The sequence below is a fragment of the Anopheles darlingi genome, chromosome 3 (genome assembly GCF_943734745.1).
Source record: "Anopheles darlingi chromosome 3, idAnoDarlMG_H_01, whole genome shotgun sequence".
NCBI classification, from domain to species: Eukaryota; Metazoa; Arthropoda; class Insecta; order Diptera; family Culicidae; genus Anopheles; species Anopheles darlingi.
This window is the reverse complement of record NC_064875.1, coordinates 52,042,042-52,061,502: the sequence shown is the minus strand read 5'-3', so window position 1 is coordinate 52,061,502 and position 19,461 is coordinate 52,042,042. Positions and strand designations below refer to the sequence as shown.

Genomic DNA, 19,461 nt, shown 5'->3' with positions numbered 1-19,461 from the left:
TGCTACGAAATTCGGCATCAGGCGCAGAGGAAGATACTATCTCGATGCACATTTATCTAAACCCAAACGCATGTGTGCCATGGTTCAGGTTGCATGATGGTATCTATTGATAAGGATTGATAATGTAGTGTGGGGGGAGTGTAATGTGCAACAAAAGAGAGAGATAGAGAGAAAGAGAGGCAGGGATTAATTTTTTTTGAAAATTGTGTAATAGCACAACTTGAACTGAATGAAATAAAAGTATTTTGTTTCGGCGTACTGTCAAGAGATCATACGTTTACGGGCAAATTCAGCTGTAACTAAAGCAGGACATTTTATTCAAAACCAGAAAATTATTACAAGCGAAAAGGAAATAATGTGTTTCGCGCTATTGAATATCGTATGTGGATTGATCGTATGTCTTGCGAATCATTAAACCATAACTGTATCATTTTATTTGTAGTGAAACTGTAAAAACTGACTCAAAATCATTTCAAACAAGTCAAGGGTAAATATATCATACCCAGTATAATCACCAAAACTTGGAAAAGTTAATGCGAGGTAGTTGGTATCTTTGCCGAAGCCAAGTGCTTTCTGAATAGATTGAATCCAGTAAATGAACGCTAGTTGCACAGCGTTAGGTAGATATGTATATTATATCTGTATGGAATTCAGACACGGAAATTAATGGAATAAATCTTTACTACACTATAGCTAACTTGTTTTTAAAACATTTAGAAATTTGAAAAGACGCCTCCCTTCAGTTGAGCAAGTAATGCTCAGCGGAGTTGCCCGCCTTCAAATACACCTGATCAGGCGTGGATGGTGCACCCAGCTGCACCCAATCATCGGGCAAACCAGCAGCTTTTCTGGCCGCCTGAACGGCATTGCGAAGCGCACACAACACGGCGATGGTCATGTTCATGGCCGGCTCTCCCGTGGCCTTCGAGCGCAGCACTCCCGCCGGATTGCTACTGTTGTGCAGGAACTGCACCCGGAAATCGATAGGGACGTCACGCGCCGTTGGAACCTTATACGTCCACGTACGGTTCGAAAGCAGGGCACCCGTTTCCGGATCGTAGACGAGCGCCTCCGTAAGGTAGTAACCAATGCCCATCACGAACGCACCTTCCACCTGACCGACGTCAATACCAGGGCTAAGACTTTCGCCCGTATCCTCCAGGATGTCGACGCGGCGCAGCTGCACATTCCCGGTTAACACATCGATTTCCAGCTCAACGCAAGTGAGACCCCAAATGATGTAGGGTTCCAGATCGGACGCCTTGTACATGTAGGTGGCGCACAGATCCACGTTCTTGTAATAGCTGTTCTCAACGATCGTCTCCCAGGAGGCGTCCTTCATCTCCTCTCGGATTGGTTTCATACGCTCCAGCAAAATCTGGCACGCCTTCATGACAGCCTGTATGATCGAGCAAGTAGAAGCATACAATGAGTTAATGATTGGACACATAAAAAAAAAACAAACAAACACTTACAAAAGCAACCGTTTCGCTGGTCATGCTCCCACCCGTGCAGATAGCATTCGGGGACGTCATATTAGTGGATGGTTTGATGCTAATCTTCTCCATCGGAATGCCAAGTGTGCGGGCGGCCACCTGCGCAACTTTTGTATTCATGCCCTGTCCCATTTCAATCCCACCGTGCGTGATAACGACCGTTCCGTCCGTATGGTAGACCGACACCAGGGCATGAATCGAACCGAAGTAGCCGAGAGGATAGCGCATTGGAGTGATAGCAAGTCCACGCTTACGCCAGCGATTCTCGCGGTTGAACTGCTCGATCGCCTTGCGCCGCTCATCATACTCAACGTCCTGCCGGAACTGGGGCATCAGCTCGCGCATTTTGCTATCCTGGGTCATGTTGGCAAGCCGAATCTCGAGCGGGTCCATTCCCGTTGCCCACGCCACGTGTTCCATAATTGTTTCAATCATCGCAATCCCCTCTGTCGTTCCCGGTGCACGGCACCACGTATTGCTGGCCGATTCGGTGACTGCTGCCTTCGCGACAGTTTTCCACGCTTTGTGCTCATAACAATTTTTGAAGAATTCAGCGCAATGACCCATTGACTCATTCAGACAGGAGCCACTATCGTGAACGTACTCGTTGAAAAGCTATAAAAATATTAGAAAATGTAATATTTTTTAAAAAATCTTAATTAAACAAAGTGGAAAAAGAGGACAAAAGGTAGTAAAAGGGAATCGCCGTTTTAATTATAAATGCTTTTTTCTTACCTTAGTGATTTTACCATCCTTCTGCACATGGACTTCGTAGTCCGATACAACGCCATACCGTTTCCCGATGGCCTCCATGTTGGCTTCCAGAGTCATCACTAGACGCACAGGGCGCTGAGTCTTGTGTGCGGCTAGGGCACATGCACACGCAATCAGCGTAGCTCTGGTGCCCTTGCTACCGTAGCCACCACCCAGACGACGCACATACAGATTGAGACTGTTCTCTGGTACCTTCAACATTTTGGAGATAGCAATCTGCGTAAAGTCGATCCATTGAGTGGCTGCATGCACGTCCAATCCGTCCTCAATCGGTACGCACACACAAGTTTGCGTCTCCATGGTATAGTGATATTGGCCACCGATCTCGAAACGTCCCTTCACCTTCACCTCACCTTCCGGTGCAGCTTCGAACTCTTCGCCCAACGTGCTGTATGGCATATCGTGTAGACGGTCGGTTGCCTTTGCATGCAGCACATCTTTGACGGTTGGATAGCGCACCTTTTCCGGTTTGCCGTACTGAACCTTGACCAGCTTGGCGGCACGATTAGCTTGGTTGAAGGTATCGGCCACTATGAGACCGATTGGTTGACCGTGATAGAGTGCTTTCTCGCTAGCAAAAATCTCCTCATCGTGGGGTCCCATGAATCCCTTGAAGTACATGAAGTTGTTCTCTCCAGGGATGTCTTTCGCCGTGTAGAATGCTACTACACCTGGAAGTTTCTGTAGCAAAAGAGGCAACATTAAGTTAAAGAGTCTTCATTACAATCTCCGCCATCCAGCTTACCATAGCATCAGATGAATCAATGGCGAGTATCTTTGCATGGGCCTCAGTTCCTTGCACAAACGCTGCGTACAGCTCATTGGGGTATGCCGGTAAATCGTTGACGTACTTGGCTTCGCCGGATGTTTGCAGCAAGCCTTCGATTTTCGGAATATCCTTGTTAAGCGGCCAGTTCTCCTTGATTGTATCGAACTTTTGGGATCCCGACGACAGAGGACGCTCGAGAACAGCAGCTCCAGACTTGAATTGGTCTTTGACCGACTCGGGGGCAACGCTGAGCACAAACTTGTAGAACAACGATAAGGCCAGGTTTTTCCTATACTCAGGCGATGCATCCGGTAGGACCCAGTCGGGACTCAACTCCTGAGCAAGAACCTTCAATGCACCCTGTACAGTGTCGTTGGTAAGCAGCTGGCGACCCTTCAGAAAGGCTTCGGTTTTGGTTGCGTGCGTGAATTGAGGATTGATGCCACCAAAGCAAATATTACTCGAAACGATGCTGGAGCCCTCGGTCTTCACCAAGAATGCTCCGTTGACATACGCATGTGCGTTCTGAGCTCGAGGCATAACCTTGAACGATCGATAAACGTACTGCTTCGGATCGAGCGGCGGAAGCACAACGTTGAGCAGAACTTTCTTCGCCATGCTCATTGTAACGTATTCTGATGGCTTAACAACGGTGGTTTTACCATGCGCCTCCACTGAAATGATGATAGTGTAAGCATGAACGAAGGTTATGGTTTCCCTGGTTTCCAGCTACCGAGTTACTTACGGATAGTCAACGTAGCATCAGCGGCCTCCAGAATCAAGTACAAATCCGAGGGGAACTCGTTATGCTGGTTCTTGATGCTTAGGTTACCAGCAATCGTACCAGTGTTCCGTACGGGCACGTTGGCAATCAGGTCGACGTGACGAACCAAGTGCTCCAGGTAGGAGTAGCTCGGATTTCGCTTCGCCGTACTCGTCATCAACTCCATAAGCTCCGTTAGACTAGTTCCTGCACCGATGGTCAATGAAGTGCCCAACGAATGACTTCGCAGCACCTCGATTGCGTTGACATCGATGAATACCTCCAAGTCCTCGCTTCGTCGGTACACCCCATGGGCGGTGTTACCGCCAACAAGGGTATAAGGCCGATCGCCGATGCTCTCGAAGATGGCAAAGATGTCACTGATATCGTATACCTTATGCCACTCGCGATCCTGCTCGAAGCTCAGATGGAGTCCCTTGCGCTGATTCGGTTTACCAGCGGCAGAACACTTACCGGCACAAGCAGATCCCGTCTTGGGGCATATCTTGGTAAGATCCTCAATATCCTGACACTTGGACTTAAGCTTCTGGTCAGCATCGACGGCCATCGACTTGAACGCATCCAAGATCGGCCGATAGCCGGTACAGCGACAGATGTTACCGCCAAAGGAGTTCTCGATCTCTTCCATTGTGACCTTACCTTGTTTGGCCTCGAGCAGGCTGTACATGTTCATGACCATACCCGGTGAGCAGTAACCACATTGCGTCCCATTGAAATGGGCCAACAACTTCTGAGTGGCATGGTATCCGTTTTGCTTGTTACCGATTCCCTCGACCGTCGTAACATCCATTCCATGACAGGCGAACACTGGGAACAAACACTTCAAAGTAAAGGGATAAAATTTAGACGGATTATAATGGATTACGAAATTACATTAACTTACAGAATTGACAGCGTAGGAGAAGACATCACCGGTATTAGGATGAACGCCACTCACGTTCACTACACACGCCCCACATCCGCCTTCGAGGCACATATACTTCGTGCCGGTCAAGTTTGCGAAATTCCGGATAAAATTATTCAAAGAAGTATCCACAGGAACACTCTTTGCGTTGACTGCAATATATTGAACAAATATATTTTCAGTTATTACGCCATTTACTATCACCCCTAATCTTGGTTTTGGATATTCGCATCGAGCGGTGCTGTAGTCTACATCTCGTCAATCAAATGCTCATTGTCAATCTCTTATCTGTCCCCTACTCGTTATCTGATAACCCGTGCTCTTACTGTGATAAGGCTCTCCGTTAATGGAGAAAATGACTGCGGCGGTCAGCTCCATGACTGCGGCGTTTTCGTTTAATTGTTGAAACAGCACAATCAATTTCACAACACTTTGCAAATGATTCTTGAAGGACGTTGGAGTTTCAATACGAGAAGCACTTCAGGGACTAGAAACCTGTTCCAGATTGCTACGATCAATGCAAAAGGTAGTTGTAGATGGAAACTCAATACAAGAATGCACACTGGGATACCGCGAGAAGACTTATGAAGCTTCGAAGCAGAAGGAAAAGCACTGTTTAGGAGCACCGCTCACTACGACTGATCGCCAGCGAGTGGGGCGTGTGCGCACGGATTGTCTAGTTTTTAGACTCCAAATTGTACCCCTACCGCTACCTCAGCCGCCCGTTATCGAGTGAGCTAGTCGCGAAAATTTTGCACCGTCATAGGCGGTAATTGTTGGTGGGTATGCGTGTCGCGCGATCCGACATCCCGAATGCTCCGGATGTTAGATCATGGTGGTCGCGCAAGGGAGTAGTGCCGCGGTTGATATTATCTTGGAGCTGACCATTCGACGATACTGTTGAATGGTGTTAGACAGTGTGTGTTTGTGTCTGTATATGTTGGTTAGAGAACCTAAACTGGGTTCAGATCGTGAAGCGCAAGGGTGTTGTTTATTGTTTAGATTCTCCAACGTCTCTCACATGGGACTTTTGCACTCCAGTGTTTATACAGAGAACTTTGTTTGCTGAAGGTACTTTAGAGAAACTACGCTGGGTGCGACTTTTTTTACTGCAATTTCTTCTTCGAAAATCACGCGTTTGAAGGAGGACGTTATCAGTAAATTAAGTCAACAGTTCTATCTATATTTAGCTTCACCTATTATCGGAAAGATTCTTCGTGAGAGTTGGGTGTTACTTAACCAAGCAAATTTTTACAAAAATAAATTAATTTAAAGTTGAAATGATTTTAAGTAAATGATAAAAGACTTTTACCCATAATATCTCACTATTTTTTTTTAATAAATCAAAAATCGAAATACTGATTAGTTGAGAATTGCTAAGTTTAATTAAACAATCCCTAACGTATCATGTACCATAATCAGCTAATGAAAACAACCTGTTTTTGCTGCCAACAATAATGCCTTGCTAGCCAGCTTTTATTCTAGTTTTGCGACGCGGATGGTAAAGGTAGCTACTCTCGAGAACACTTGTTCGCGAAGCACTTGATTCACCGCCGGCAATTGATTGTGCCGTGTCATGCATACCACCTCGAGTAGCACGCGACTCACCACAAAAAAGCGTTCCATTGATTGTAAAGTTGACATCCAGCAGCACCATGGTAGCGGGATCACTAAATGATTCAATCAAAAAATGTAACTCCTCACGGCTTCCACAGACGCACCAAACTACCACGCTAGTCTTGAAATATATTTTTTCGACAACCACGAGCCATCCAAGGTCGGAAACAGAGTTTCGCACGGGGTCGGCGTGCGCGAGACGATCTAGCGCTGTCTTTGTGCCTACGAGCATAGACCGCGAGTGTAGTCCGCTTACGCATTGTCGTCATCCATGAGTTTGAGCGGAACGAGACGCACGTTGCGTGAAATTTTGGTTTTATTTGTCGGCAGGTTTGATTTTCTAACACAGGCATAGCGTTTGATGCGAGCAAGCCAGTTGGAGTTCGGTGGCCGCTCAGTCCCTCAACCCGAAATGTTTGCTATGTAATGATAGGACCGTGTGCCGACGTCGTGATCGTTTCATGCTCACCAATACAAGATTGTGCTTGCTTAGTTTGCGCGGTAGCGTCCCGGCGAATGGGAGATTGTGTTGCGTGCGATAGCACGGTACGCGACTAGACACGCATGTTTGCAGCTCGAGTGATTATTTGTTTTTTTTTTTGTAGGTAAAACGCGACTTGTGCCGCATTCATTCGCAATCGTACATCACATGAGACACACTGTTTACTTCATAGTATTAGTAGTATCATATTTATTACATAACAAGGAAGTGAAAAGTTATTGGAAGTCAAGCGATTGAGCAAAATCGTTCTAGTAATTTTAAAAAAGAGAAACAACGTTTGAGAAATATGAAGGAAGTATTGTAAAATATTAACTCGAAGATAATGCATGTAGTATTAAGTAAGAAACGTCTACTTTAATGAAGAAGATTCCATGAAATAGCACTGCGATTCTCATGTTAACGGGTGGTTGACCGGTGGCCTGGAACCGTGGCACACCGGTAGGAAGCAATGTGTTCCGCAGGAATCTTACCCGGAGGTCGATAGGATCGATCCTGGAACTAGGTGTTTCATAATTGATTCAATAATAGCATAGATCTCCGTTGTAGCCGGCGCACGGCACTAGGTATTGTTGGCGCTGTCCGTGATAACCGTTTTAGAAATCACAGCCCAGCAATCCTTCTTGTAGCAATTCCATAAAGACGGGTGCTTCATTAGTGTTCACCTGCTCCAGCTTCGATCATATTCAGGCTCACGATCATAAGCATCGTTATTTCAGTGGAGGCGCATGGTAAAACCATCGATGTTAAGCCATCAGAGTACGCTACAATAAACATGGTAAAGAAAGTTTTGCTCAACGTTGTGCTTCCGCCTCTCGATCCGAAGCAGTACGTTTATCGATCGTTCAAGGTTATGCCTCGAGCTCAGAACGCTCACGCGTATGTCAACGGAGCATTCTTGGTGAATACCGAGGGCTTTAGCATCGTTTCGAGTAATATTTACTTTGGTGGCATCAATCCTCAATTCACACACGCATCCGAAACCGATCAAATGAGGAGATAAATTAGTCGCTGGCAAGAAAGAGCTCCATAATAGAAAATATGGTACAGGAAGCTGGTGAAGCAATTGAAATTTATTCGAATTAAATGATTAAATTAAATTAGATAGAATGTTATGTTGTTTAAAACAGCTAATGCATCAAGAAGATGTGCATTTTAATTGTTCTTTTTAGACTTGTTCGATTTCTTTGGCAGAATACGCTGAGTGACTTTCTTGCATCCTAAAGTGATGAGCAGTACGATCAATCCTGCTATTGTCAATATAAACCCGTACACATCGAGATTGTTGTATTCAATAAAACTAAGGTCCTGCGCAGACGATATCAGATGAGTCGCTCCATCATGCCGCAATACATACTCGACCCAGAACTTGGCTAAATCCATTGGAGCCACCGGTTGATCACGCAATCGTCGAGAGATTACTGCAATCCTTTTGGCATAGCTAAAACGACAATAACATATTGTTATTATTACGATTTTTGATACCTATTGAGCTCTGGGCTGTGCTTACTTTTCATCATTCAACACCTCCGTTACTGCTTTCGCGAAAGTGGCTTCATTTAACTTCGTGTAAGCTACACCAACACCCCAACCCGACACCTCGGCCCTGGCCATGTTGAGCAGTTGATCGCCAAAGATAGGAATCCCGACGATCGGTACACCGTGGTAGATTGATTCCGTGCAGCTCAGCAGACCACCGTGGGTAATGAATAGTTTCACATTCGGGTGGGCCAAGATGTCATCCTGGGGGAACCATTTGCCTAGAAGGAATTTAGTACGGTCTAGCACGAGCGCATCATCGTCCCACTTCCAGATGATGTTCTGCTTCAAACTTGACAGCACACGGATGACATCGTTTCGCTTTTGTAGATCCATTTTCGAAGGTTTTAGGTTGGAACCCAACGAAAAATAGATAACGCCGTGTTCCGATTGTTCGATGAACGATTGGATGTCCTTTGAGCATAATTTTTGGAAGTAAAAAGTAACAGATAGAGAAGCAGTACTCAAACGTTTCTAAATACATACTTCCGGTAGTGGGTTAACCTTCCTGTTGACGTGGAATCCTCCGACCTCGATCAAATTGGGCAAATAGGGACGAGGAAAACTCAAGCTGAAGTGACTGTTGACCAGAATCAACGATACACCATGGCGACGCATTTCCGACAACGATCGGTTTGCATTGGGAAAGAATTTGTCATAGTATCGCTGCTGCACAGGTATACCGGCGGACGCCATTAATATCTCGTCGAACGCCGTAAACATCACGTTCCCGAGTCGCTCCCAGAAGTTCATTCGATCGGTGAAGGCAGTCATTGGATGTGGTACGTAGGAAAGTGGTTGTGGTGAACCGGTAAGCGCGTTAACCCAAGTTGATGCCCCAAATGTTGACATTCCGACCACGGGGCAGTTGAAGCGATCGGCAAATCCCAGAAACACATCATCGAGGAATACCTCCATCACAAGCAGATCGAAGGATTCGTCCGAGTTCAGCAGCTTTTGCACCGCGGGCGATGTTAGCGTACTGTTAACGATTTCCTCGATAAACGACACGATTTCTTTCATCTTTTGAAAGAAATTATCATCCACACGTTCAAATACCTCATCCATAATATCTGTAAAACGAGATGTTGATGTGCGAGAGTCATTAGCAATCAGATTTTTAAAAAACTAGCGGTAGTACGGCGCATACCATCAAATAGGCTAGAGTTATAGGTGATCTCGACGTGTCGATACGTTTTAGGTGCATTTTTCAATGGAAACGGACTTATAACCGTCACCTAGAGAACCGATTTGGGTCATTCAGTGTTCAGTGGGATCTCATCTACTACTGCATGTCTTCTACTCACCTCATGACCGTCGTGCGCTAGCTCTTTCATTAACGCTGACCCTAGTATCCAGTGCGATTTCGAAGTGGTAGGGAATATACTTAGTATTTTGGCAGATTTTACCCCCGGTACCGCATATTCTCCACAAATGCACAACACCGCCATCACCACTAACCATTGACAAAATCGCTTCTCCATCGCAATGGCGTTTGTAGACCAAACTGTCGTCCCTAACGTTCGCCAACAAACTGATTGACTAGACTAAAGGGCCCGATAAGTTGTCCACCTCATTGTTTTTGCCACGTAATTCTGACGGAGGAGTACCGGAGCAAATTTTGCAAATCATTGTCGATACCGACCAAGTTCCGCTCTAAACTGGTAGGGGATGCTAGACCACCGAGCAGATTACATCGCAAGATAGTGTATGTGTGTATGAGGCAACTATCTAAAGTGAAGCTAACGTTATCAGTAATCGAGATTCTCTTTTAAACCCTTTAGCATATCGCACGGTAGGTGTCTTAATAGATAACGACAAGACGTTCCGCACATAACCCTGAAACCCATTCACGACCTTGTTTTATTGAGTAATATACAACACCTGTTTCAACTGCCGTAGAACTACCTACAAATTATTAGTTCAACCGGTACTGATCAATCGAATTCGATGATTTGAGAAGCGTCTGCTCGGGTGTTGTGTCGGATCCGAGCGGAATCCAAGTGTCCCGACGACCTGCATCCTTCTGGGCAGAGCGTAGAGCGTAGCGCATCGCAAACAGCACGGCAATACTAATGGTCAGGGCCGGTTCAGCGGTTGCTTTCGAGTGCAGCCCCCGACGTGGTTGTGCACGGTTTGCGGCATTCGCAGAACGTCCCTCTCGATCTGGCCAACTTCGATAACGGGGCTCATACTTTCGCCCGTATCCTCGAGGATATCGATGCGGCGTAGCTGAATGTTTCCTCTTATTAGATCGACATCCACTTCAGCGTAACAGACCCCTAGGATGTTGTATGGAGTTCAAAGCTTTTGTAGTGATACATGGCACTCAAATCAATGTCCCGGGAGTAGCATATTTGCGTGATTTTTTCCCATGTTGCTTCCTTCAGCTCGTCGCGGATCGGTTTGATTCGCTTATTCAGCATTTCGCACGCACGCTTAACTGCCTATAATAAAGTAGATTGGTTAACAAGCAACAACAGCCGAACAAGGGATAGGCGAAACACTGAACTCACAAAGCACACAACCTCACTAGTCATACTGGCACCAGTGAGAACGGCGTTAAGAGAGATTACATTGCAGGTTGACTTTGAGGCAATCTTCTTCAGCGGCAATCCGAGTGTGTAGGCAGCCACCTGAGCCGCTTTAGTATTGACTTTCATTTATTTAGTTTCACATACTTACCTGGCGTGAGTGGTATCAAATATCTACGAACCAATTGACTAATAATAAATTTAAAGCACTTTGTGTCCGTTTATTCAAACTTCTTTACCAACATAATACTCCCACGGGCTATTTCACTTGGGTTGTCTCTTGTCTGTGATATGTGATGCAATAAGATCGATCGTTTTAGTCTGTTCTGTTACTGGGATTTTTTTTATGGTCAAACAAGATTCGTGTTCATATAAGCTTTGCAAAGATGATTTCTTGTTCAGTAACAGACGCTGCATAAAGGCGCTCACGGCGCATGCATCAACGGTGCAGATAAATCAGTTCACTTATTACATGTTGATGATCTCTCGATCCGATCTCGAACCATTAAATTTCAATGGTACAGTTATCTGTATTGTACCAACCAGCATTTAGTAAACTTAAGTGTCAAACCAGCACCAGGATATAACGAATGAAGATTAAATTATCGTGATGCTTAATTCAATTTGTACTGCTCGATAGTGTTGCCGGCAAGCATGTACACCTGATCCGGTGTAGAGGCCGTGCCCATCGGTATCCAATCGTCCGCCAGGCCCGCATCCTGTCGTGCCGCACGGAGCGCATTCCGAAGGGCGAACAGCACCACGATCGACATGTTCAATGCCGGCTCACCGGTTGCCTTGGAGCGCAGGACGCCGGCCGGATTGGAGCTTTTCTGCAGAAACCGAATACGGAAGTCTACCGGGATATCCTTAGCCCCGGGGGGTTTGTAGTTCCAAGTTCTAGTCGTCAGAAGCTCCCCATTTTGCACATCGTAAACGAGCGCCTCCGTTAGCCAATAACCGACGCCCATAATGAACGCACCCTCGATCTGGCCAACATCGATACCGGGGCTCATACTTTCGCCCGTATCCTCGAGGATATCGACACGCCGCAGCTGCACATTCCCAGTCAGCACATCGATTTCCGTTTCTGCGCAGCTTAACCCCCAGATGATGTACGGTTTCAGCTCCGAGGCCTTGTACTGATAGATGGCGCACAGGTCCACATTTTCAGCGTAGCAAAGCTGGGTGACGGTTTCCCATGGTGCTCCCTTGTGTGCATCACGTACCGGTTTGACACGCTCCAGCAATATCTCACACGCCTTCTTGACAGCCTGGAATGGAGGAGAAGAAGAAGTTCGTTAGGTGGCCAGCCACAGGCTCGTCATCTCCTCTCGGCTCTTGTACTTACATAGCACACCGCTTCACTGGTCATGCTGCCACCGGTAACAAACGCATTCGGAGACGTTAGGCTGGTGCTCGGTTTAATGCTGATCTTCTCCAGCGGCAATCCGAGTGTGTAGGCGGCCACCTGCGCTGCCTTCGAGTTAATTCCCTGGCCCATTTCGATGCCACCGTGCGTCACCGATACCGTACCATCACCAGCGTGGATAGCAACCAGGGCATGGATCGCACCGAAGTAGTCCAACGGGTAGCGCATAACCGAAATCGCGATGCCACGTTTACGCCAGCGATTCTCGCGGTTGAACTGTTCGATGGCCACCTTACGCTGCTCGAACTCCACGTCCTGCCGGAACTGGGGCAATAGTTCGCGCATTTTGCTATCCTGGGGCATATTGGCAAGCCGAACTTCGAGTGGGTCCATTCCCGTTTCCCATGCCACGTGTTCCATGATATTTTCGATCATGGCTATGCCCTCTGTCGTTCCCGGTGCTCGGCACCAGGTATTACTTGGAGCATCCGTTCGGGCCGCTTTTCCAACGATCTTCCACGTGCTGGTGTTGTAACAATTTTTAAAGAACTCTGTCGTCGCCCCACCAACCGCCTCGTTCAGTGAGGCACCGTAATCCTGCATGTAGTTGTTGGTGAGCTTCACGAACCGGCCACCGGTTTCGACATCCACCTCGTAGTCACTGATACAGCCGTATCTTTTACCGATGGAGGCCATGTTCGATTCGATGGTAAGCACGAACCGAACGGGACGATTTTGCAGATGGGCGGCTAGAGCACAGGCACAGGCGATCTGGGCGGCACGGGAAATTTTCGAACCATAGCCACCACCCAGACGGCGCACGGTTAGGTTGAGGCTGTTCTCTGGCACCTTCAGCATCGAGGCGATCGCAACCTGACAGAGGTCGATCCATTGCGTTGATGAGTAGATGTCCATGTTGTTATCCTCGATCGGTACGCAGACGCAGGTTTGCGTCTCCATCGTAAAGTGGTATTGACCAGCCATCTCAAAGCGCCCTTTGATCGTTTTTGCGGCTGTCACATTAACCCGATATCCGGAACCACGTTTGGTGGCTGACGGTTCATCGAAGATGCGTGCCTTCGATTGGTTTTCAACTAACGACTTGATTGTTGGGAAGATTGGTTTCGAGCTAAGCTTCTCGTAGATGATGCTAACCAGGGTGGCCGCATGGTTTGCTTTCTCGAACGTATCGGCCACGATCACACCGACCGGTTGACCATGGAACAGTACCTCGCCGCTGCAGAAAATCTCCTCCACTTCCTGATTGCCAAGGTTTGCGGGCATAAAGTTGTTCGTCCCGGGAATGTCCTTTGCCGAGTAGAACGCAACTACGCCGGGGTGTTTCTGTAGTAAGAAAGGGCTGGTTAAAACTGGTCGATGGCAACGGTGACGGTATTGTGGACTTACCAGCGCTTCGGCGGCATCGATTTTACCGATGCGCGTGTGTGGCCGCGTAGCAATCACGAAGGCAGCGTACAGTTCACCCGGTAGCGGTGGCAGATCGTTGATAAACTTGGCCTCCCCGGACGTCTGTGCCAGGGCTTCGATCTTGGGAATGTTCTTCGTGAGTGGCCAGTTGCGCTCGTACGTATCGAACGTCTGCAGACCGGACGAGAGGGGACGCTCGAGTGCAAAGCCACCGGAACGGTAGGATGGTTTGACCAGTACCGTTCCCTCGGGTGCTACGTTCAGCAGGAACTTGTAAAACAGTGCCATCGCAAGGTTCTTGCGGTACTCGCCGGATACATCCGGTAGCACCCAGTCCGGGGTCAGTTCCGAGCCCAGTTGAGTCATGGCGGCCTGAATCGTCTGTTCATCGAACAGGTTCTTACCGGCCAGTAACGCTTCGGTTCCGGTGGCATGTGTGAACTGGAAAGTACCAAACGACATTAGGCCGAGTACTGGAACAGCGCCCGTTAAATGCATACCTCGGGATTGATACCTCCGAAGCAAATCCTTATCGATTCGACAGTCACATTATCCGCGGCCATCTTGGCTAGGAAGGCACCATTCACGTAGGCGTGCGCATTCTGTGATCGGGGCATAATCTTGAACGATCGGTAGACATACTGATCCGCACTGAGGGCGGGAAGTGTGACCGTCTGCAGCACCTTCTTCTGCATGTCCATCCGTACAAAGTCGGCCGGCGTAACGGTCGAGCTTTTGCCACCTGCTTCAACTGATAGGACAACATATGACTGATAAGATGCTGGTCCCGAATTCAAGAACCCCGTATCAAGACATACCGATCGTCAGTTGAGCACCAGCTGCCTCCAGCAACAGATACAAATCGGACGGGAACTCGTGATGCTGATTCTTGATGCTCAGATTACCGGCAATCGTGCCTGCGTTACGGACCGGTACGTTCGCGATCAGATCGATGTGCTTCTCGAGCTCCTTGCAGTACGCGAAACTCGGGTTTGAGTTGCTGGCCGTAACAAGAATTTGCATAAACTCGGTCAGCGAAACATTGGCCCCAACGGCAAGCCCATTGGCGTCCTGCTTGTGGGTATGCAGCTCCTCCACAGAGTTAACGTCGATAAACACTTGCAGCGCGTTGCTTCGCCGATACACACCTGAAAGAGAAGCGATTGTGTTAAGGTCAAAGATAAGGTGACAAACGATCACTAACACTCATCATCAGCTGCTTACCGTGAGCCGTATTGCCGGCTACCAGCATGTACGGTTTGCTGCCGATCGTGTCGAAGATTGCAAAAATGTCGTTCACCTGAGACACCTTGTGCCATTCATGCTCACCCTCGAACACTAATCGTAACGGGAGTTTCGCAGCCGTTGCCGCCGATGGACACTTTCCACTGCAGGGGGCTCCCGATTTCGGACAGGTCTTCACGGGTAGATCCTCGATGTCCTGGCAGGCATCGAGCAATTTCTCGTCCGCATCCACCGCCAACGATTTGAAGGCGTCTAGGATCGGTCGGTAGCCGGTGCAGCGGCAGATGTTACCACCGAACGCATTCTCGACTTCTTCCATCGAAACCGCACCATGGTTGGCCTCGAGCAGGCTGTACATGTTCATGACCATACCCGGTGAGCAGTAGCCACACTGGGTACCGTTGAACTGTGCCAAACGCTGTTGGATCGGATGGTAGCCATCCTTCTTGTTGCCGATACCTTCGACCGTCAGCACATCCAGCCCGTGGCAGGCGTACACCGGAAACAGACACTGAAATATCAGGCAATCAGACCGAAATCTGTTAACTATGTGCACCGAGAGGGCTTGATGACTTGAGGGATGTCACCAACTTACCGAATTGACTGCAAATGTTTTCTTCTCCTTCGACACCGCATGGACGCTAGTCAAATTCACTAAACACGCCCCACATCCACCTTCAAGGCACATATACTTCGTACCGGACAGTTTCGCAAAATTCCGAATAAAATTATTTAAAGAGGTGTCTACCGGAACACTCTTTGCGTTGACTGCAATATATTGAACAAATATATTCAACAAATATATTCAACAAATATCTCAATTATTACGCCATTCACTATCGGCCCCAGTCTTAGTTTTGGATATTCGCATCGATCTTGTTATTATATGGTTTCTGTTACGGTTAAGGGCACTGTCAGGATATCGATCACACGCAACGTTTTATCATAAATTTTATCGTCAAGTACAATAATGCATAATAAAAATAAAAAAAATGAATTGAACAGAAAAAATGTAATAATAATACTGAAATAATTGTAAATCTTTAAAAATGGAACATTGAATTCTCTTATCATGGTATCGAATGATTGATTTTACTCGTTACTCGTTACCGAAACTGTTAGATAGATTTTAATCGCATGTAAGTATAATTTGAGAAAAGAATTCGAGAAGAAAAGTTTTTCAATATTTTAAAAATTTGCGTCTCCATCGTATTCGTACCGGTCAGATTCGCAAATTGGCAAACGAAAATGTTAAGCGATATTCGAACTAGGGTTGCTTTGAGGCTCGTTGCAATTGTTGCTGGGACAAATTACACATCACCTCATCTCAGATAGTTCAACATCATTAACCATTACTCCGACTTACCGGTATAGCTTATCCCATTGATCGTAAAGGTAGCTTCCGTCACTGGACTGCAATTCAATGAAGAGAAACATATAATTATTTTCTCATTTCATTCCTCCTAATGTGTACGGGATTTCTGTAGCCGTAGTTTGACTAGGTGCTAGTACTACAAAAAAGGGCATTAAATATTTGCAATTTGTGATGCATGCACGTCCCATCATGACAGACGTTTTTCGAAAGTCGCTCCACAAGGCTCTTATTCCTCCCGGTGAAAACGTGCTCTGACCGAGTATCGTTTGAAACGATCGTTGAATTGTTGAGATAGTGGCACGCTGTTTGAGAAGCAATTGCGATTGTATACGCTAACGCCCCATCACAAACCGATCGGATGCCTTCTATGTCATGGTGTGTGCCTGATTTGAATTCGAATGCAAATTCAAAATGTTTCGCCAACATTAAAAAAACAGCTCTTTGTTCAGATGGTGAGTTCTACCAAGTGCCGTCGGTGCGGGAATGGAATGCGGGTGTAAGGGGTAATAAAGTAAAAACGAAAATACACAAACAATACAATGGAAGGGAAACATTTTATGACCCAAGCGCGAACGCGATAATTCCGACCTTTCGACGATGGAAGCTGGAGTGCACAACAGAGCGTGAAAATGACGTGTTTGCAACCTCTCGATTTTGAACGCGTCAAACCACTACATAATCATCCATGAAATGGTCATTGTGGTCATAGCAGGTTTTTTTTGCAAGACGTAAGCCATTAAGAATAGGCTTGAAGCAGAACCGGTTCGGAGAGGTAACAAGCACCAGGTCAGAAGCAGCAGCAGCAGTAGCACCACGGTATTAAATCTGCCCGGAAGGGTCACGGCAACAGCAGCCGAGGTACCACATCAAGGTTTTTAATGGCCCAAGTTTGATCCGATACTCTTTTCAATCCATAAAGTGTCTTTATTTAGCCAGCCAGTAAACGACCAGTGATTAAGATTGATATTTGGCCAAGCAAATGGCCTGGAGAGACAGTGAGGGAGAAAGAGGAATCTTCTTCTTCCAGTTCCGTTCTTACCTTTCAACCTCGGAGCTGCCCCAAATATAGCTTCCGATTGTCGACAGCATCGCGATCAGCTTCCACTTTATCACAACTATAGCCAAAATATGTGCAGAGGAACTCTATTCTTGAGTACACAAACAACGTTTAAAGAACTTTTTCTACGTAAAATTCAAGGTCACAGTCGGACGTAAGAAAACAAACCGAAGCGTGAAGATCCAGAACGAACCAAAGGCAAGGGTTAAGATGAAGCGCCGGCGTCCTCTCACTACGACTTATCGTGAGCGAGTGAATTTGCCGAATCGGATTCGCGACCTCGTTGCGTGAGCCGATCCCCGCGGCGTCGCACACGAACACAATGATGGGGAGCGTTGGGTGGTGGTTGTTTTGCTCGCCTTTTAATTTGACCGGCCCACGATAACCGGTTACCGCGGCAACGGCTGCTATTATCAGCTGATTTCGATCCCGCTGAACGCCGTCCGGTGCATTTACGTAGAACGAATACCGTGCTTCTGCCGTGGCCGGTGTCATATGAGATAATGATATCTGTTATCGATCCGAATGAAAGCACGATCTACACAGATGATACACAACACGGAGGCGAGGATGAATTTCAATTATCATTGCCGTTACAAAGTTTTATTTGAACCATTTCATCCTGTTTTACTTTTACTAACTGGAGCGGTAGAACTAATAATAGCATAAAGAGTGGAACTAATAAACATAATAAAGGAGCCAAAATAGAAACAATAGAACCTGAGGAAAATTTATAACAGTAGCCATGAAAAAAGAAACAGCATTTTATCGAAATTGCGCAAACACTAGTGCAAAAGAAGGTCATACAATGGTCGAAGAGTAGATAGATGATCAAAAGACATGAAAGACACATTTTTATTATACTTTTTCATCTACCAAACCACTCGGCGATTCCATTTGGTTCGGTTTGTTGAGTTTTATTTTTCACATGCAAAAAGGTGTTCATATTTTCTCTTACTAATGTAACCCCCATCATTGTTTCTCCGTTTCTTCTTTTTCTTCTTCCATAAAAATGCACACCGGCCCATAGGAATACCGGGCCGTACCGGATTCAGCGTGCGCACGTGCGCGTTCTGCTTTCCGTTTCCGTTTCCGTTTCTGTTTTGCCACAGCGGAGTAAAACTGAGCTAACGTTTAAAATGCTTTCGAACGGCAATTCCTTTCCTTTATTACTTTGACAATCTGCTTGCTATAACGCTACACAACGGCTGCTTAATCGCGCATTGTTCTTGCGCGATCGATCGCTCGATCTGGTTCTGATTCTCGATTCTCATTCTGATGCCCAATGTTTTGCCTCTGCCTCATTATTATCTTAACACTGGTACTGGAAACAAAAAAAAACGAAACCCTCTAATCAGTTGAGCTTAGTTGGTACGGTTATGAAATGGTACGGAATAATTATCGATGACTTTGACTTTGTGAGCTGACTTTTAAAACCAAAGGAACCAGCCCTTTCAACTCTGCCTGTCTGTCTGGTACGCGAAATACTGCCAAGTCAGCGATCACGACGGCGAGGTGTTGGCGATGAGTGAGGATGACCACACCGTTAAACAGGATGTCCAAACAGTCCCCCTTCTCGCCGGCATAATTGATGGCAGTGCTGGCGCTTCGCTAACATTTCTCAGTTTGATACGATCCATCTACGGCATGGCAGCAACTGCGAGAATTAGTTTATCTATGATATTGAGGTTCTGAGGGGCAGTTAAAACGCATCTTTTTAACCACCTCCGGTAGCAATAGCTTCCGGGGTGTGGGTATGTGTTTCGAGTTGTTACAAATAAATGAAATAAATTATCAAATCATTATAACCAAACATGGTTGTGATTCTACGGTCGAACGTAATGAATGAAGCTAGAACACATCACCGAGCACAGCGGTTCGAGTATTGACTTAGTGGTACACTTATCCTATGAGCTAGCAGTCCTCAATCTGAGATCGTAATTTTGGGAATCTAAGTGGGGCGAGAGGAAGGAGTGATGATGGAGTAGGATCGCTGGTACGAGAACGCAAGAGCACCGATGACATCGGTGGAGTTACCGGTGTTGAATGCCTGGGTGTCATACTGACA

The 19,461-nt window shown here is 46.6% G+C and overlaps 4 protein-coding genes across 6 annotated transcripts in view; all 4 read right to left on the bottom strand.

The window, feature by feature from the left end:
- Positions 1-316: 316 nt before the first annotated feature.
- LOC125957304 (xanthine dehydrogenase/oxidase-like) lies at positions 317-5,544 on the bottom strand. Its single transcript, XM_049689921.1, has 7 exons — positions 5,054-5,544; positions 4,707-4,879; positions 3,785-4,643; positions 3,016-3,713; positions 2,232-2,951; positions 1,476-2,111; positions 317-1,399 (listed from the first exon to the last, which is right to left on the bottom strand). The coding sequence occupies exons 1-7, from the start codon at positions 5,103-5,105 to the stop codon at positions 740-742; spliced, it is 3,798 nt and encodes a 1,265-aa protein (XP_049545878.1). The 5' UTR covers positions 5,106-5,544; the 3' UTR covers positions 317-739.
- Positions 5,545-7,905: 2,361 nt separating this feature from the next.
- On the bottom strand, positions 7,906-9,901 carry LOC125957325 (UDP-glycosyltransferase UGT5-like). The gene is made up of 5 exons (XM_049689957.1): positions 9,690-9,901; positions 9,533-9,620; positions 8,869-9,455; positions 8,354-8,796; positions 7,906-8,284 (listed from the first exon to the last, which is right to left on the bottom strand). Exons 1-5 carry the CDS (start codon positions 9,864-9,866, stop codon positions 7,999-8,001), a joined length of 1,581 nt encoding a protein of 526 aa, XP_049545914.1. The 5' UTR covers positions 9,867-9,901; the 3' UTR covers positions 7,906-7,998.
- A 1,215-nt stretch (positions 9,902-11,116) lies between these two features.
- Positions 11,117-17,888, bottom strand: LOC125957301 (xanthine dehydrogenase-like). Of its 2 annotated transcripts, XM_049689918.1 has the most exons (10): positions 17,562-17,888; positions 17,376-17,479; positions 16,328-16,374; positions 15,557-15,729; positions 14,941-15,472; positions 14,535-14,864; positions 14,217-14,467; positions 13,696-14,157; positions 12,268-13,632; positions 11,117-12,190 (listed from the first exon to the last, which is right to left on the bottom strand). In XM_049689918.1, exons 1-10 carry the CDS (start codon positions 17,886-17,888, stop codon positions 11,531-11,533), a joined length of 4,251 nt encoding a protein of 1,416 aa, XP_049545875.1. In that variant the 3' UTR covers positions 11,117-11,530. The 2 variants fall into 2 exon arrangements, with proteins under 2 accessions (XP_049545875.1, XP_049545874.1); XM_049689917.1 differs by having other exon boundaries at positions 17,376-17,562.
- A 496-nt stretch (positions 17,889-18,384) lies between these two features.
- Positions 18,385-19,461, bottom strand: part of LOC125957097 (uncharacterized) — a 13,171-nt gene continuing 12,094 nt past the window's right edge. For both annotated transcript variants that reach the window (XM_049689525.1, XM_049689524.1), the window contains exon 7: positions 18,385-19,461. This exon is cut by the window's right edge and continues 1,311 nt beyond it. The gene's annotated coding sequence lies outside the window, so the exon portion shown is untranslated.

Excerpts from the sequence above, each read along its gene's own strand:
- LOC125957304 (XM_049689921.1), bottom strand. The coding sequence starts at position 5,105 with ATGGAGCTGACCGCCGCAGTCATTTTCTCCATTAACGGAGAGCCTTAT. Across the intron at positions 4,880-5,053 it reads TAACGGAGAGCCTTATCACA|TCAACGCAAAGAGTGTTCCT; the intron begins GTAAGAGCACGG and ends AATATATTGCAG. Across the intron at positions 4,644-4,706 it reads TCTCCTACGCTGTCAATTCT|TGTTTGTTCCCAGTGTTCGC; the intron begins GTAAGTTAATGT and ends TTTACTTTGAAG.
- LOC125957325 (XM_049689957.1), bottom strand. The coding sequence starts at position 9,866 with ATGGAGAAGCGATTTTGTCAATGGTTAGTGGTGATGGCGGTGTTGTGC. Across the intron at positions 9,456-9,532 it reads TAACTCTAGCCTATTTGATG|ATATTATGGATGAGGTATTT; the intron begins GTATGCGCCGTA and ends CTCGTTTTACAG. Across the intron at positions 8,797-8,868 it reads AGGTTAACCCACTACCGGAA|GACATCCAATCGTTCATCGA; the intron begins GTATGTATTTAG and ends TTATGCTCAAAG.
- LOC125957301 (XM_049689918.1), bottom strand. The coding sequence starts at position 17,888 with ATGACACCGGCCACGGCAGAAGCACGGTATTCGTTCTACGTAAATGCA. Across the intron at positions 17,480-17,561 it reads TTCTGGATCTTCACGCTTCG|AGTTCCTCTGCACATATTTT; the intron begins GTTTGTTTTCTT and ends ACTCAAGAATAG. Across the intron at positions 12,191-12,267 it reads CCAGTGAAGCGGTGTGCTAT|GCTGTCAAGAAGGCGTGTGA; the intron begins GTAAGTACAAGA and ends CCTCCATTCCAG.